This window comes from Sturnira hondurensis, unplaced genomic scaffold (assembly GCF_014824575.4).
Source record: "Sturnira hondurensis isolate 20B ecotype Veracruz unplaced genomic scaffold, ASM1482457v3 Scaffold0007406, whole genome shotgun sequence".
Classification (NCBI taxonomy): Eukaryota; Metazoa; Chordata; class Mammalia; order Chiroptera; family Phyllostomidae; genus Sturnira; species Sturnira hondurensis.
Window position 1 is genome coordinate 4,713,265 of NW_028080037.1, and position 17,363 is coordinate 4,730,627.

Below are 17,363 nucleotides of genomic sequence, written 5' to 3' on the forward strand. Positions count from 1 at the left end.
ACAAATTGGTAGTTACAGAATAGTCATGTGAAGTACAGCCTAGGAAACAGAGTAGCCAGAGAACATACAAGGTCTGTCCAGGAGGTATCCAGACATGCAATATGAAAACTAGAGACATTTATCAAAGAAGATACAAGATACGAGAGACATTTGTACATAGGACAATGACCCCTCAGTCCCCTTCAAAGTAGGCACCTTGAGATCTCACACAGTTCTCCCAGTCACCATCAGCTGCCCTGTTGTATTTTCCTGAATCTCATTGATGGTTTGAAATCTCTTCCTTTCAAGCTAGTTTTAGTTTTGGGAAAAGCCAGAAGTTGTAGGGTGCCCAATCTGAGCTGTGACAGGGCTGAGTCACCTGGGTGATTTGATGTTTTGCCTAAAAAACCCTGCAGGAGATACAATGCATGAGCAGGTGTGCTGTTGTGGTGAAGCTGCCAATCACCAGCTGCCCACAGCTGCAGCCTCTGAATCATCCCAGTAGTCTCCATGAAGGAATGTTCAAGCTTAATGTAAAATTTGGTGCAGATTAGTTGTTCTACTCTCAGTCATTTTGAATGCAGTGGCCACACAGTACACACGCTCACTCAATGGCACCTCCTGCCCCCACTGACTAGTACAATGAAGTCATCACTGTTCACCCACGCACATCCCAGGCCACTGTCCTTGGCTGCCAGATGACAGGGATGTCATGCAAACCGTTCTCATTATATTACCAATGGCTGGACTTTTTCCAGACTGACCTTGTATGTGCATGACCCATGAATGTGGACAACGGACTGGGGCCGACTGAGGCAGTAGGGGTGCTGGATGGAGGAGGCCAGAGGGGGAAAATCTGGGACAACTGTAACAGCATAATCAATAAAATATAATTAAAAAAAGAAAAGTAAAAGGCACCCTTTCTCAAGACACTTTATTGCCATCCGTTGGAAACATTGTCATTGCAGAGGGATTTTGTTAGAGCAAGGCAAAGTGTCTCCCAGAAAAGTGTAGTAAGTCAACAATGAGGTTTTTTCCCCCACAGACAGGGCTGCTCTGGGCTGTACCTGCACTTCGGAGCCTAGCGATCCTCATTCCCAGTGGACACCGGGAAACGCCTCTTTCCCGGCGTGTCTCGGGCAGTTTTTCTGGAGTCATTCTTTTGTGTCTCCAGACACAAGAGTGGGGTAGAGAGTCACCCCACCCTCCCCTGCCCCATCTGTTTGGTCTGGTGTCGCAGTGGTAGAGCCTAAAGGGAGAACATGGAAGAGCTGAGGTTTTCAGTTCTTCAGAGCGGAAACCCCCGTCCATAGAATTGGGGTGCGGTGAGTGAGGTGCCTCGGGGCGTAACAGTGAAGCAAGTGCTTTTTCTCATTGCGTCCCCCGCTCCTGAACCACCCGGAGAGTGACGACCTCCTCCAGCTTCTGTGTGCCTCCCATCCATCCCCTCACCCTGCCTATGGTTCAGACGGACCTTCCCCTGGCTGTGACCCCTCCCTCTGACCCTGAAAGCCCTGGTCGGAGAGACTCTTGTGCTCCCTCGGTCTTTTCTCTTCCCCTTTCCAAAGACCCCCTGCCAGGAGGGGCTTAAACGGGAGTCCCAGCGGCCGGGTTTGGAAGACTAGACAGTGTAGAACTGAGTGCGCCCTCTGGTGGTCCCAAGCCACATGCGGCTGTTTACGTTTGCAATGAATTAAATAAAATGTACAAATCAGCCCTGGCTGGTGTGACTCAGTGGACGGAGCGCAGGCCTCAGAACCAAAGGGTTACTGGTTCGGTCCAATTCCCAGTCAGGGCCCCTGCCTGGGTCGCGGGCCGGGTCCTGTGGTGGGGGGCGCGGGACAGGCAACCACATACCGATGCTTTTCTCCCTCTGCTTCTCCCTCCTTTCCCCTCTCTCTAAAAATAAATAAATAAAAATCTTAAAAAAAATAAAAATCAGTTCTTCAGTTGCACTGGGCACCTTTCAAGTGCTCAGAGGCACACTGCCTGGTGGATGCCATCAGATGGATCAGCTGCAGGCCACTGGCCTCACTGCAAACTGTTGTGGTGCATGGCGCTGCTTTCGAACAGTGGTGGGCAAAGGCTGGCCCTCCCGGGAAGTCTGGCCGGGTGCCTGCTTTTGTAAATAAAATGTGCCTGGAGCACAGCTACACTTACTTGTTTACGCATTGCCTAGGGTTACTTTGTTGAGTAATTGCAACAGAGAGACGTCTGGCGGGGAAAAACCTAAAATATTTATTCTTTGGCCCGTTATAGAAAAAGCTCTGCAGATGCTTACCCTAGAACATTCTTTGCTGTTCTAGCGCGGTGCTTCCAAAACTTTCAGGGGCACAGGAGTCACTTGAGGATCTGGTTACAAAGCAGATTTGGATTCAGTAGGTCCTGAGTTGGGACCCGGGCTTCTGCGGTTTTCCAGGCTTCCAGAGGGTGTTGAGGCAGCTGGTCTGCAAACCTCACTGAGCATTGGGTGTAGGAGGAGGGTGCCCAGAGTTTGCCAGAAACTTGGCCTTGGGGCCATTTTCTATTGTTGAGTCAAGCGGTCTCCTGAGCCTTTTCTCTTTTCTCTATCCCCATCCACCCACGGGCCCCACCCTCTCTCTTCTCCAGAGCAGACAGAGGGAGAGAAAGGAGGAGACCCATGTCCGCCAATTTAACAAATCATTAGCACCCCCCGTAGAGAAACTGGTGGAGGTTAGAGGTTACTGTGCATCGCTGTGCTGACGCAAAATTGCAAAATTCTGCCTGATGGGTTTGCCTCTCATTATCGGAGATAATTGGCTGTAAAGTCTGGAAAGAAAGCTTGCAAAATCAGACAGATGCCAGTGAGCTGGGGGCGAAAAGAAAATATGGGGCCTCCCGCCTTGTCTGGGTAATGGGGTTTTGACAGGCACAGCTGCAAATTGTTCCCTAGGGGGAAAAAATGCCCCTCAGAGAAAGGCAGAGCGGGAGAAGTTGCATGGGCTCTCAGGTGATCCGGGTTCTAGACCTGGACCGAGGATGTGGGCAAGTCCCTTCCACGGCTTGGGTGGGATGTACCTCTCCAGTCTCCCTCCACAGCGGAGTCTGGTGTGCCTGCTCAAGGTGAATTCAAGCATTCAAGTCAATCACACACTGCTTCCCCAACAGGAAGGAGATCAAGACCCTGCAAGAGGAACAGGACGAGATCACCCTGCTCTTGAGTCTCATCAAGTCCTCCAAGAATTTAGATCGGAGTGAGAAAAACTACCTAGAGCTGCGTTTCCTGCTGCAAACCAAAGAGGACTATGATGCCTTGATTAAATCGATGAAAATACTCCTGGCTGAACTGGATGAGAAGGTATGGTCTTTCTCCTAAAGGGTTAACCAGGGCACAGAGCAAAGGGAAGGGCTGGGGGGAGTACCCATGATGCCTCAGGCCAGATCTGACTTTCCTATTCACTTTCCTAAACAGGACCGTGGTCAACGGTCACCATCTGCACCACCTAGTAGCCCTGATCTCCCAGCTCTATTGATCCATTTCTCCACTGCGAACTGTGGTGCTTCCCATTGCACTCGGAATAAATCCCCAAATTCTTCTGTGTCAGTCAGGAGATGTTTGGCTATGCTGCAGTAACAAACATCCCTTCCCCCAACTCAGTGGTTTAAAATAAGAAAGGTTTCTTCCTCATTCATGCTTCCTGTCTATCAGGGATTGGCTAGGGGCTCTGATATCTTCTCATCCTGGGGCCAGGTCGATGGGATGGCCACTGTCTTGGCCATTGCCAAGCATTGTGGTAGAAAAAAAAAACAGCCTCACACCGGCAATCGAATGCTCTAGTGATATATGTATCACTTCTGCTTGTGACTGATTGGCTCAAAATGGTCTACCAAACCCACAATGGCCCCCGATACCCATACTCAAAGCAGTCCACTTTACCCGTCCTCAGGAGTCCAGGACGTGGAGCCCTCCCACGGATCTGGAAGACAGAGAATGAGAGGTGTTTGCCGAATAGCATTAATGACTCTACCCCTTACAAGGGCTTGAGAAGCCCTGTGCGATCTAGCCCCTGCCTACCCTCTGGCCACATTCCAAATAATATCCTCCTTAACTTAGCTCACCCTACCTGAAAGACTTTTTCCCCCCCAATAGGAGAGGCCTTTTTTCACCTCAGGGCCTTTGCACATACTGCCCCTGCCCCCAGTCACCCTGGCTGCTTGTTTTTTAGGTCTCAACTGAAACATGACTCTCTCAGGGCCGGGGGACCTGTCTGTGCCCTCTCCGCAGATTGCAGCCTGTCCCCCTTGTGTTAGTCAGGTTCCTGGCCGGGAAGAAACAGCGCGCTCAGTGGGGCACGTGGAGAAGAGTTTTATTATGAAGGGATGATTTTCAGGGCTGTGAGCGCAGAGTAGGGACATTGAAGCACTGGAGGGTTAGCGACAGTAGACAGGAGGGTCAGTCTGGAACTTGGAGGCAAGGAGCAAGCCAGGGGGAGTAAGTATCCCAGCCTCTTTCTCTTCTTACCCGCTGCTCCCCAGAGCAAGGTGTCACTGTGGATTCCTTCCAGGCCAGTCTTCGGGGAACAGGGCTGGGCCGGTGGAGCAGAGTAAAGATGGATATTGCGGGGGGGGGGGGCAAACAAAAGATCCCAGCACACCCCCCCACGCTCTTCGTGATACCACATGGCTCCTCCTCCCTTGCACTCCTCCCTGTGGTCATTAATACCAGTGTCACCTAATGTCTCCCTCACCTGTCACCTCCAGGAGGGCAAGGACCATGTTGGGTTTGGACCATGGGACCATGGGTTTGGACCATGTCGGGTTGGACCTATGTCTATTCCTGTGCCCAGAACATAGTAGGTCCTCCATAAATGTCTACTGATCGTATGTACCTGGAAATCCCAGTGCAACTTTCCTCTGCTTCAAACTCTTCAGTAATTCCTATTGTTCTGGTGAAGACCAAGCCCCCCAGGGTGGTTTGCCGGCTCTGTTGCCTCGTGCGCCCCCTGCCTCTGCCGCCTTCTCTCTGGTCCCCTCCTCCTCTGTGTTGCGGCCACACTGGCTGGCTGCCTTCGTGACCCACGGTGCTCTCTCACTTCAGGCCTTGGCACACGTTGTTCCCTTTTGCTTGGATGGTCCTCCCTTGTCCTCTTGGCTTGAACTCCTGTTTATTCTTCCAGTCTCAGCTCAAATGTACTGGCAGCTACTATAGATGTGTGCCTGGTGTGGACAAACGCCACACCACAAACTAGTTACGCACACGGTTGGCAGTGTTCCGAGATGACTTTATCCACAGTGTTTGTATGCGGAACAATGAAGTGAGCTCTTTGCAAAGGTGACAGGGGGTGTTCGGGCCCAGAGAACTTGGCTGGAGTCACAAGGATAGAGAGAGACACTGAAGTTCTTTCTTGCTGGCTGTGGCAGGGTGTATTTCACTTACCTGAAGCCAGGATCCATTATCCTTACGGATAGTCTGTGGTGTGTCAGGAGTGCTTCTACTGACTGATTATTTTTAAATAGACTTTAAAATTGGAAATCATTTAAAATTGACAGGAATGTTGCGAAGACAGTTCAGAGTTTTCACACACCCTTCCCCCAGTGTCCCCTAACGCGAGCAGTTACTGTCTCCGCTTGAACTGAGAAGTTAGCACGGGCACAGTACTGCTCACAGGATGGCAGACTTGATTTGGATTTCACTGGTCTTTTCATGAATGCCCCTTCACTGTCCCAGGGGCCAAGGCCGCACATTGCATGTAGGTACCACATGTGTTCTTCGCTTCCCAAGAAGTCCTCTGGACATAGTTGGCTCAGGGTTGTTTCACCTGCTTTAAAAGACTGCGGTAGCCACGCCTTCCCCTGCACCCCGACCCTGCATTCTTCGTCTCCGCTCCGTGGGCGTCCTCGGAGGAAGGGGCGCTGTTGGCCTTCTGCAAGGTCAGGCCCCTCCTGCGTTAGGTGCCCTCGGTACCCTTCCCCCATGAAGACCTGGCTTCATCAACGAGCATCCTTACTGTTCTCTTTGCCACCCTCTCTTGCTTTGTCTCTTTAATCTTAAAAAAAAAAAATCTCAGAGCCAAGCACAACCAAAAAGCAAAATGAAATACAACACTTCTGCAATTCCAAATCATTGCCGGCTTTTCCTCTTTCTAGAAGTATCTAGAAGGGATTGTCTGTGTTCCGTGTCCCTTTCTCGGGTAGCCACTGTCTCTGGTACTGCCCCTAGTGGTCACAGCAACTTCTGTGCCGCGCTCCCCACCGAAACTGCTGTTTCCGGACTCACCGAAGCCAGGGACGTGGAATCTGTGTATATACTCATCTCTCCCTTGGGAAGCAACCTGCCAAACACACAGCCCATCTGTGGGTCTCGTAGGATGGGGGTTCTTAAACCTGTCACTCCCAACACCCATTTCTTTGCCTTCCTTCTTAAGGTCACTTCCTTTCTTCCTCCCTCGCGCCTTCCTCCTTCCACTGAATTATTAATGATGCCCAGTCAAGGGCACACATTGTAAGGTGCACCTGGATGAATTTTTACACTTTTATAGACCTGAGTAACCATCACCAAGATCCAGATATAGACCATTCAGCACCCAGAAGGCCCCCTGGGTGCCCTCCCCCATGACCCACCCTTCGAGGCGGGGCCTGTCCTCTGACCCCGAGAATCATAGACTTGCTTTGCCTGAACATGAAACTGCCTGCGAATGGCCCCTTCTAGTGGTGGGCTTCCTGTCTGATTTCTTCCACTCAGCGCTGGGCCTGCCAGTGCCCGTGTTTTGACAGTAAATACCTTGTAACACCAGCTTCACAGTCCTGAAATAAAATTCATGGACAACCTAATCCTTTGCCCTTATTCTTTGAAATCATTATGATGCTCTGAAGATAATGTAAAGGAGAAATAAACAAAAGTGATTTATGCTAAGATTATTGATTTAAATATTTTTAAAATTGTTTATCTCAATAAATGTAGAAGTGTGTATTTTGATACGTGAGTGTTCTGGCCTGACTTACCCAGAACAGGGCCTGCGAACTGACCCTGCGGCGGGGAAGGGAGCAAATAGATTGGCTTTGTGGGCCAGGTCACAACCACTTCACTCGGTCTTTGTAGTGGGAAGACAGCCATAGACAATAGATAAAGAATGGGCATGGCGGTGAGCCAATAAAACTTTATTTACACGAACAGGCAGTGGGCTGGCTATGGCCAAGGGGCTGACCTGAAAGGTAGAGTCAGAGGCCTGCCGTTGATACACAGACTCACGGGGCATCATCGCACTCTGCCGACTGCTTCTCACCGTATCCTCGGCTCGAAGAACACGCTCCAGGTTGTGCTGGTCACATGACTTCCCCAATGGTGGCCAACTCTTGGGGACGCCCCAGACAAAGAGCATGCTCTCGATGTATCCAGTGACTACATTCCTGGATAATGTAGCGTCTTTTAGAAAAGAATGAAAAATATGGTGTGTTTTGATGTAGAAGGCAGTTTGATTGTAGGTACAGAAAATCATACAGGTTTTTTTGTTGTTTTGGGGTTTTTTTTTCCACCTGCATAACATCCTGAGGGGTACTGGGCAGTCCACGGGGACAATCCTTGGATGTCTGGGGCCGTCTCACGTGTTGCAGGATGTGTGACACTTCATGCCTCACCCTTGAAGTGCCAATGGTGTCCCATCGTTGCAGGAGCCCAAAGGGGCCAGCGGGAGCGTTTCCGCTGGGAAGCAGGGCTTTCGTTCGGGTTAGGTGGAATGTATGCCCACAGTGAAGTGTGCATATGGAGGTGAGAGCCAAAACGCTGAATGGCCTCATTTTACCCGAGACTGGCCAAGATTAAGTTGAATCGAGCAGGCACCGGAGAGAGAAATTAAAATTCCACTTATGGGAAAAGAAAAGTTGCAGCTTTTGTTTTAGCCCAATCAAGCTAGTGAGCTGTTGAACTTGGACCCATATAGACGTTAACACAGCTGGGTTTTATCTTTCTTTTTTTCTTTCAGATTATTCAGATGGAAAAAAAAGTTATAAACCAAAAACAGATCTTCACAAAGTTACAGGAGGCCCATAGCCCCCGGAAACTGCAAAAACAGATCCACGTGTTAGAAACTCGTTTGAACCTTGTACGTAGAATGTTCCCTGCAGCTGCACAAACAGCTCCGCCTCCCTTTGCTCGGAGTAGAGGGCGATGTCCGATGTCCGGGGTGCCCTTGGCAGAATACACTGGTTCAGTGGGTCGGCTAAGGAGGCGGAGACCTAATGGTGCACGTCTAGGCCGGGCAGCCTATGAGAATTCAGCGTCCGCTCCCTGTGTTCTGCCCACTCTGTCCCACGTGTTCTGCTTGGCCCACGGTTACCCAAGCTGCCTTTCTCCTTCATGCCCCTGTACCTTAGCACATACTGTTGTCCCCACACTCTCTGCCAACCCTGCCCTTCTGGGACGCGGACTCCGAGTTCCCTGCTTCAAAAACTCCTACTTGTTTTCAAGAAGTGGCTCAAATATTGCCCTTAGCCAGGCAGAGTCCGTTAGACCTGCCCCGCCCCCACCCCGTGCCAGTCTGCGCACGCCTCTCTATTCAGCTAGTACCTTTTGGTTGTCGTCGATGTTTCTGAATGAGATTAGGCACAAATGCGCGTTACTCGATCAGAAGAAAAGTGTTTCTGCCGGGACTTTGGCATTAAGCAGGAATCACGTGCAAACTGGTTTAAACAAAAATAGGTGATGGATTGGTCGTAGAAATGAAAAATTCTGGGGAGAAGTAGTGCCTTCAGCTGTAGGTGGCCCTAGGGGCTCCAAACCTGTCTTTAGGACACTGTATCTGTCCATCTAAACTCTGGGTGGACTTGATGCTTGGGGGGCCCCCAGTGTGAACAAACACCAGCAGACAGGGAGCGTCTCTGCCCGGAGAGTTCAATCGCAAGTTCCAGGGCTCCCATTGGGCCAGCGTGGGTCATGTGCCCATTCCTGACCCAATCATTGTGGTCTGAAGAATGGACTAGCGGACTGGAGTCACGTGACTGCCTTGGACTGCTGTCCCTGCTCTAGGCCGGGGATGGCAGCCTTATCCAACTCCCTGGCCTTCGAGTCGGGGGAGTAGTTCCCCTATAAAAGCAAAAAGAAAGGGAAGAGGCACGCTGGGCAGGTACAAAGCACAAATTCCAGTCTGGCTGGTGAAATTACAGCTCCCAGCACATGACTCAAGCAGAAGGAAAGTGAATTGGTTTAGAGGGAAGCCTGTAACTAACTCACTCCACTAGGCTTACAGCTTTGCCAAAATTCTGACCCCCAAGCTTTAACCTGGAGTGGCTGAAGCAAATGTGATCTGATCTCTGTCCGCCTGCCTGAGAAGCCTGGAAGCTGCAGGAGGGCAGGGCAGTGTGTCTTTCATATCCTTGCACAGTGATTTGCAGCCTCCGAATGCATAGGATGCGTGTTACAATGCAGGTTCGTGGGTCTGCTCTACAGTCGCTGAATCAGAACCTCCCAGGCTTGTACGCAGGCGTCTGCACTGTCGTTAACAGCCCCGGTGGGCCTAAAGGTCCCCTTGGTTAAGAACCATTAATGCCTGGCCTGGTGTGAGGCTCAGAACAGGTGCTCACCAAACATCTGTCGATTGAATGAATGAATAAATGCATGCATGGTTTAAGGATGGCTCATCTGCAGAGGTCGGCTTGTGTGTTAGAGGTCTGTTCAGGTTCTCGGTTTCTCCCTGGGACAGTTCAGTATTGGCTTGCTTCTCTACTGCTCTGCAAAGCACAGGACGGCCCCCACCACAGAGTCATTGGCCCACGATGTCACAGTGCCGGTTCGAGAAGCTCTGCCTTAAAGTGCTCCCCCCTCCCCAGCTCTGCCCGTGTCACCAGTTGAAGAACCCGGGTCAGTCGTCCTGTGGAAAGTTCTACTTTCTCCACTTGGCTGATTGTTCCTCATGGTGTCATTTAGTTTGTTCCCCTCTTTCCTGTAATTACGGAAAACTAGAAATTAGGTGTAAAAGTAGGTGAGAAATTCACCCTGGCTGGTGTGGCTGAGCAGACTGTGTCAGCCTCCAAACCGAAAGGTCACCTGTTCGGTTCCCAGTCAGGGCACATGCCTGGGTTGCAGGCTGGGTCCCCAAGCGAGAGGCAACTGATTGATGTATCTCTTGTACATCGATGTTTCTCTCCCTCTCTTTCTCCCTCCCTTCCTCTCTTTCTGAAAATAAATAAATAAAACCTTTAAAAAAGTATCACTGAACACAGAATATAAACACATGTAACAAAAATAAAAGGATGTGAGAATTTTGAAGTCCAGAAAAAGTAACTTGCCAAAGGCCACTGAGCCGGTTGGTGGCCAATTTAAGCCTCTCACCCAGTGCTCCAAGCCACGGTTTGGCGGGCCTGGAGTGAGGGGTGGGGAGAAGACCCTCCACCCCGGGGCGGGAAGCTTACCTTAGGCCCGAGGGATGAGCCCCGTTTTGAAGCACCACCCTACCCCCACCTCAGGTCACCGTGCAGTTTGACAAGGTGCTGACCGCCAATGCTAAGCTCCGGAAGGAGATCGAGGACCTACGATACGAGAAGGCTGCTTATGACAACGTCTTCCAGCAGCTCCATCGGCGCCTGTCAATGCAGAAGAAAACCATGAACGTGGCCATCGAGCAGTCGGCGCAGGCCTATGAGCAGAGGTGGGCTGAGGGGAGGGGTCCCCGGGGCAAAAATGCCTCTCAGCCCCGTGCGGAGCATCTGCCTTCCTACTCTGGGCCACCCCTGCCCCTGTGCTTGTAGGACCTTAAATCATCATCGTAACTCTGAGCACTGAATGTGTGCCAACGCATGATGCTGGGTGCCTTGGGTAAACAGTCCAACCCTTAAAAGTGCCATAGGAATTGTACCCTCATTTTACAGACCAGGAAGTGAAGGCTTAGAGAGGCCAAGATGCCTGAGATCCCGGTAAATGGCCTGTAGGGTGGAGTTGAGAGTCAAATCTCCGTGCTGTACGGTCTCCTCCAGGTGCCCCTACCTCTAGTCCTAGGGGTCTCTCTCCGTCCGGGCCGCCTCCTGGTTTTACACTCACGGGGCAAAGACATACAGGTTGGCTGCGAAGGTCACGACTTTTGGGGTTAGTGAGATCTGGGTTCAAACCCCGGCTCCCACACAACAACATCGTGATAGGGCCTCTTTGGGTGGCCGTGAGGGGTAAATAATATCCGTGCATTCTGGAGAAGCTGGGACATAGTAATGGACAAGTGGTGCCGATGGTGATGGCGGTGACGATGATGGAGATGTGTGTGCTGGTGACGATGGTGATAGAAAAAGAATTTCCTGAAGGTGGGCTACAGCTGGGAGCTCCTGTCATTCAGGGAAAGAGGGCTGTTTTTCCACCCTCGGATTAAAAGAAGTGGTGACCGTTGGCAGACAGTCCCCCTGGGCTGGTAGGGAGAGGGGCGCGGAAGGGAAGGTCCTCTGGACCCCCAGGCTCTGTGGCCCCCTTCCCCCAGACTAGAAGCCACGGCGCGCATGGGGGCCATGAAGGAGCGGCAGCAGAAAGACATCTCTCAGTACAACCTGGAGATCCGAGAGCTGGAGCGCATCTACGCCCACGAGACCAAGCTCAAGGCCTTCCTGCTCACCAAGCTGAATGACCGCACGGAGTTCGAGGAGCAGGCCAAAAAGGAAGAAGGTGCACCCTCCTGAGGGTGGAGGGGACCAGATCTTAAACCATGCTCAGGGGCCTCCACTCCGTCCCAAGGACAATGGGGAGCCTCGGCCTGGAAAGGGGTCATGGGGCCAGGTGTGCCTAGGAAGGTCTAGAAAGATCCTTCTAATGGCCACACGGGGACCAAATCAGAAAGGTAAGGCTGAGTTCCGGGGAGTTGGCCATTGCAGGTGTCCAGGCTGGAGCTCTCCTTTGTTCTGATTCCATGGATTTACCAAGTTCTGAGCCTGCTGCAGGCCCTTTGTCCCCAGGGCCTCCTCGAATTTCATCCTGCTCAAATGGCACCTCCTTTGAGAGGATGTTCCTGACTGTCCAGCTGCTCCGTGTCACAGCACCTGATGGGTCTCCTCCGTTGCTCAGGCCCCAGTGGGGGTCTGTTTGGGGTCTGTTTTTCTTTTTTCCTTTTTTGTTTGATTCCTCTACCAACTCTCCGCGGGGCAAAGATTTTGTGTCCACAGACCCCAGCTCAGCACTTGGCACATAGTAGGTGTTCAGTTTTCTATTCACGAGGCAACGAAGGAGGGAAGCCCCTGCTGCGTCTCCTGGGAAAGTGTGGCGTCCTGCCCAGGGCACAGAGGGGACCACACAGGGCCTGTCTCTGCTGGGCCCCGCACTGAGCACCTTCCTGGTCAGATTCCCTGTTGCTGCTTTTCCCTTTCTAGCTCTCAAGGTGAAGACGCCCAGGAAGAAGAGCAAGGGTGAGAGTTTTGAGAGCTACGAGGTGGCCTACCTCCGGCTGCTGAAGCTGGCCGAGAATGGCAGCCTGAATCAGCTCATCCAGGACTTTCTCGACAAGGAGGAGAAGAACTTCGCCCGGTTCACATACGTCACGGAGCTGAACAATGACATGGAGATGATGCACAAGAAGATCGAGAAAATCCAGGTCAGGGCAGCTCTTCTCTCCTAGGCCTGAGACCCAGCGGCTCCCAGAGCCTTCCCCAGAGGGGGCTCCGAGGAACACTGCCTGGGGTGCCCTGCAGCCAAATGGGCCTCCGGGTCAAATCGGTTTGGGAAACGCTGCATTTCCCTGTGCTCCCCTGGCCTTTTAACCTTCCTGAGGCTGGTATTTGTCTTTCAATGTATATACACACTTAATGTGGTCCTGCCCCCTCGCTGCAAGTGACATTTAGAATCCAGGGTTCAGGACACGGTCGCCAGGGCCAACCATGGCTTGTGGCCTGTTTTTTTGTGCAGCCCATGAACAAAGGGTGGTTTTTACATTTTTATAGGGGTATAAGAAAAAAATAATAAAAGGGGACTATGTAAGACAGACCAGAAATATTTACCGTCTAGCCCTTTGCCTTAAACACTTGCTGACCTCTGTCCACCAACAGCTTCACGGAGTTGGGAGGAGAAAGCAGCTCATCTTGGAGAGACTCAGTGGGCGGGAGCAGAGTAAACATTCTGACAAGTCCTGTTGTGAAGGAACCTGCTGGCCTTGGTTGGTCTTGTTATCTCCCAAGTTCAATACTCTCCAGAGCATCCATAAGGAGCCTCTGGGATGTCTGCAAAGTCCAGAGTCTGAACTCCAGGCTCCTCAGAACTTGCCTTCGACCTGCCCCTGCAGACTCAGCTCCCACTGTGACCCCCCGTGACCCCTCAGCGGCTGCCAGTTACGGCTGTCCCACACACAGGGGACTGTGCCCTTCCCTCCTCCCCATCCTGATGCTTTACTTCTGGTGAAATGCCACTCATTAGTCCTCACCCCGCACAAGTGTCACCACCCCCCCCCCCGGACATCATTGTTCCTCCTTCTGAGGCCCCAGTGCTCTGTTTACCTGACGAGAGAAGCCACTTCCTTTTGTAATGACACCGTTTCCTGAGCAATGGGTTTGTACGCTGGCTACGGACAAGTAGACAGCAGCTAGAATGGATAGGTGACACTTTTAGTTTACCAGCGAGGAATTAATTATCATGAGGACTAGGAAACATAGCTCGAGAGCCAACTTGTGACTTGGATATTGTTAGTGTGGTGAGTAGTAACAGCAGACAAATAATGATCAGCACAGTAACATGAAAGCTCTGCTTGACTTAAAGACTATTGCTAGATAATGATAGATCGATAGATAGTAATAGTGCGGGGCACACGGCCCGGAAGAGGTGGAGGTGGCTGTCGCAGGAAACGGATGGCGTGCCCTCAATGGGCAGGCTGAGGTGAGTTCTTTCAGAGGGACCGTTTACAAAGGTCTAAGGGACACTGAACAGGGAGAACGCAGGACCAGCGAGAAGAGAGGGCTCCAGACCTGGAGAGGGGAGGGAGCCGCTCCTGGAGTCAGGAGAGCGGTGTGTAGAGAAAGGTGTCTGTGTGTCCTTCCGGGAGGGATGTGACCAAACAAGTGGTCTGCCCAGGAGTGGGCAAGTACCCCCCCCCCACCTCATTCTCCTTCCACGGTGTCATCCCTCACTAGTGTGTCTCATGGGCCGCGCCCGACCAAAGCACAAGGCAAGGATGCCCCCCCCCCGCCCCCGGGGGCAGAGGGTGGCCTGGGGAGGGGAGGATCCTGGGACAGATGGAGAACGTCCAGCTCACCGCTGCATCCCTGATGCCCAGGAACGCCCTACGCCCTGCACACCATGGGAGGCACTGGAAATGGCTCCCAAACAGCGACTGACCTTGGCCCTGCCATTCACCTTGAGTACTTTCCTTTCCTCCTTTTGCTGCACAGCCCGTCCCTGGCATTGGGACCGACCATGTTCTCACCCTTTCTGACCCTCAGTCTCCTGGTCTGTAGAGTGACTACTTGGACTACAGCGGTAGTTTCCAAACTTTTACCAAAAAATCCATAGAACATTTTTTTTGTGTGTTTCAACCCGGGTCATGAGGAAACGCCACTATATAGAACGTGACGTAAGTGCGGGCCTGCGAACCAGAGGATCGCGGTTCGATTCCCAGCCAGGGCACATGCCTGGGTTGCAGACTGGTTCCCTGCGGGCCAACTCCCAGCAGGGGACGCATGGAAGGCAACCATACATTGATGTTTCTCTCCCTTTCTCCTTCCTCTCTGAAGATAAATAAATAAAATCTTTAAAAAAAAAAAAAAAAAAAAAAGAAAGTGAAATGGGATAGTCCCAAATGAAGCGGTGGGGACAGAGGGGTCTGAGACCTTCGCGTCCTGCCTTCTTGTGGCACCTCTGCTCAAACTAGGGTTCAGATTTTTTTTTAAGTTGAACACAATTAGAATTCTAACCTCTGGCCTCACCTCTCCCTGGAGGACTGTGATCAGAGGCCCTAAGCCGGACACATGCAGCCTTCGTTCTTTGGCTTGTTCTTCACCACCTCCCAAATTTTAAATCGATTGGTTGCCAGCATTTAAAAATCAAGATATTGCACATGAAATTGTGGATTTCTGATTTCTCTTGGAAAGTCAGATTTGACGACNAATGGCTCCCAAACAGCGACTGACCTTGGCCCTGCCATTCACCTTGAGTACTCTCCTTTCCTCCTTTTGCTGCACAGCCCGTCCCTGGCATTGGGACTGACCATGTTCTCACCCTTTCTGACCCTCAGTCTCCTGGTCTGTAGAGTGACTAGGACTACAGCGGTAGTTTCCAAACTTTTACCAAAAAATCCATAGAACATTTTTTTTGTGTTTCAACCCGGGTCATGAGGAAACACCACTATATAGAACGTGACATGGAGCAGTCCCGGATGAAGCGGTGGGGACAGAGGGGTCTGAGACCTTCGAGTCCTGCCTTCTTGTGGCACCTCTGCTCAAACTAGGGTTCAGATTTTTTTTTAAGTTGAACACAATTAGAATTCTAACCTCTGGCCTCACCCCTCCCTGGAGGACTGTGATCAGAGGCCCTAAGCCGGACACATGCAGCCTTCGTTCTTTGGCTTGTTCTTCACCACCTCCCAAATTTTAAATCGATTGGTTGCCAGCATTTAAAAATCAAGATATTGCACATGAAATTGCGGATTTCTGATTTCTCTTGGAAAGTCAGATTTGACGACTCCGGCCCACTTTCCCACGGGGAGCTGAGCGCCCCTGCCCCTATAACGCTCCCCATTGCGGCCTCCTTCCTGCAGAGCAGCTGGGTTTGAGTTTAGGACCTCGCGTTTCGGTGCTGCGTCACTGCCCTCTGGTGGCCATATTTAGTATCGCAGGGATGGTCTTTGCAAACATCTGAAGGAATGAGGGAAGGAGTTGGCAGGACCCCGAATTCTCATGTTCCAGGAAGGAGCACTTACTAGTCCCAGTGGAGTGACAGAGTCAAATCATAGAGAGGGATTTGAGGACCCCATTTGTAAATTGACCGGCCAGGATGTTCCCAAACAGAATGCGCGTAGATCTTCCCAGTCACCATGATGGTATTTTTTCTCAGCTACACAGCCTGTCTCTGGCATTAGGATGGCCATAAACTCTTCTCCCAACAGTTCATCCCAGGTACCTCCCGACACCTGCTATGTTCTTTTTAGTGGTTCTGGGGGGTCCTGGATGCTCTGTGGTAGAATCACAAGATGCTTCTTAAAAATGCATTTTCCCCAGGCCCTATCCCATATCTACAAACCTAGCTTCTCTGAGAACGGGCCACGACTCGGCATCTAACCATATTCTTATTTGAGACCCTTCCGCTTCATGATACGAATGGACCATCATTGACTAAACTGACCCCCTATCAGTAGACATTTAGGATGTCCCTAGTGGGGGCCATTATAAATAATAACACAGTGGACAGCCTTGAGCGACCACCTTTGCCCACTCATCCTGTTATTTCCATGGGACAGATTCCCAGGGATGGACTTGATCGTTCAAAAGGTGCGCACCTTCTGTACCTGGGCATGTTGGTCTAGCCCGGGGTTCTCAAATCTGGCCTCTGAACAGCAGCTGTAGCAGCAGCAGCAACAGCACCATCTACTGGGAACCTTTTAGAAATGCACAATCCTGGGCGCCCGCAAAGCTGCCGGATCTGAGCCTTCGGGAGTGGGGCCGGCACTCTGTGTTTTCACAGGCTCCCAGGGGATTCCGATTCGAGAACCCTGCTCTGGAGCCACCTGTCCATTACAGTAGCCATGATTTAAGTTTAAATTAAAATTAAAAATTAGTCCCTCAGGGGCACTAGCCACATTTCAAGTGTGCAATGCCCACACGTGGCTGGTGCTGTCCTACTGGATGGTGCCGACAACGTTGATACCATCTCAGGAAATTGTGTTGACCATGCTGTTCTCGATATTTATCCAGAAAAAATGAGCCACCCACCCTCCCAGGCCCTCGCTGTTGTATTGATTAGGGGGGCTCAGGGGTCCTGGGCTCCTTGGGTGGGATCATTTAAATCTTCATCAACTCCTTGAGGCACAGGCTCCTTTCCAGGCGTGGCGGGGAGGAAAGCACCCGCTTTTCCTCACGGTCTGGTTTCCTCCCAAACAGAACGAGATCTCCCTCCTGCAGTCCCAGCAGAAAATGTCCCAGGATGACAACTACTCTGTCCTGAGGGAGCTGGAGGTGAGACCAGGATGGGGAGGGAGGGACGCCGGGCTTTCCGTCGTCTGTTTGTCTGTCAGGCAGCCTGTCCGTTGGTTCTCAGAAGTAAGACACCTGCCCTGTGACTGTCTACTGGCCTGAGTCAGGACTCGACAGGTTCGGACCCTTTGTCACAGGCAGCCTCTGCAGCAGGCATCACAGCTGAGTTTTGTCTCTAGGGCCTCTTCGTCCCTGTCCCCGTTAAAGGCTTTAGGGAGCTTAGCCCAGGGCGTGCACCCGTAAACTCACCCCAGGCTGGCGAGTTGCAGACAGATGTCTCTGCCTCGGGC

The 17,363-nt window shown here is 51.6% G+C and overlaps 1 protein-coding gene across 2 annotated transcripts in view; it reads left to right on the plus strand.

The window, feature by feature from the left end:
• The window catches only part of CCDC63 (coiled-coil domain containing 63), a 33,353-nt gene that overhangs the window by 7,656 nt on the left and 8,334 nt on the right, over positions 1-17,363 (plus strand). For both annotated transcript variants that reach the window (XM_037052088.1, XM_037052089.1), the window contains 6 exons: positions 3,109-3,298; positions 7,920-8,039; positions 10,399-10,580; positions 11,394-11,575; positions 12,274-12,494; positions 16,981-17,055. In XM_037052088.1, the coding sequence (XP_036907983.1) occupies positions 3,109-3,298; positions 7,920-8,039; positions 10,399-10,580; positions 11,394-11,575; positions 12,274-12,494; positions 16,981-17,055 (970 nt within the window). The remainder of the gene's footprint in view (positions 1-3,108; positions 3,299-7,919; positions 8,040-10,398; positions 10,581-11,393; positions 11,576-12,273; positions 12,495-16,980; positions 17,056-17,363) is intronic.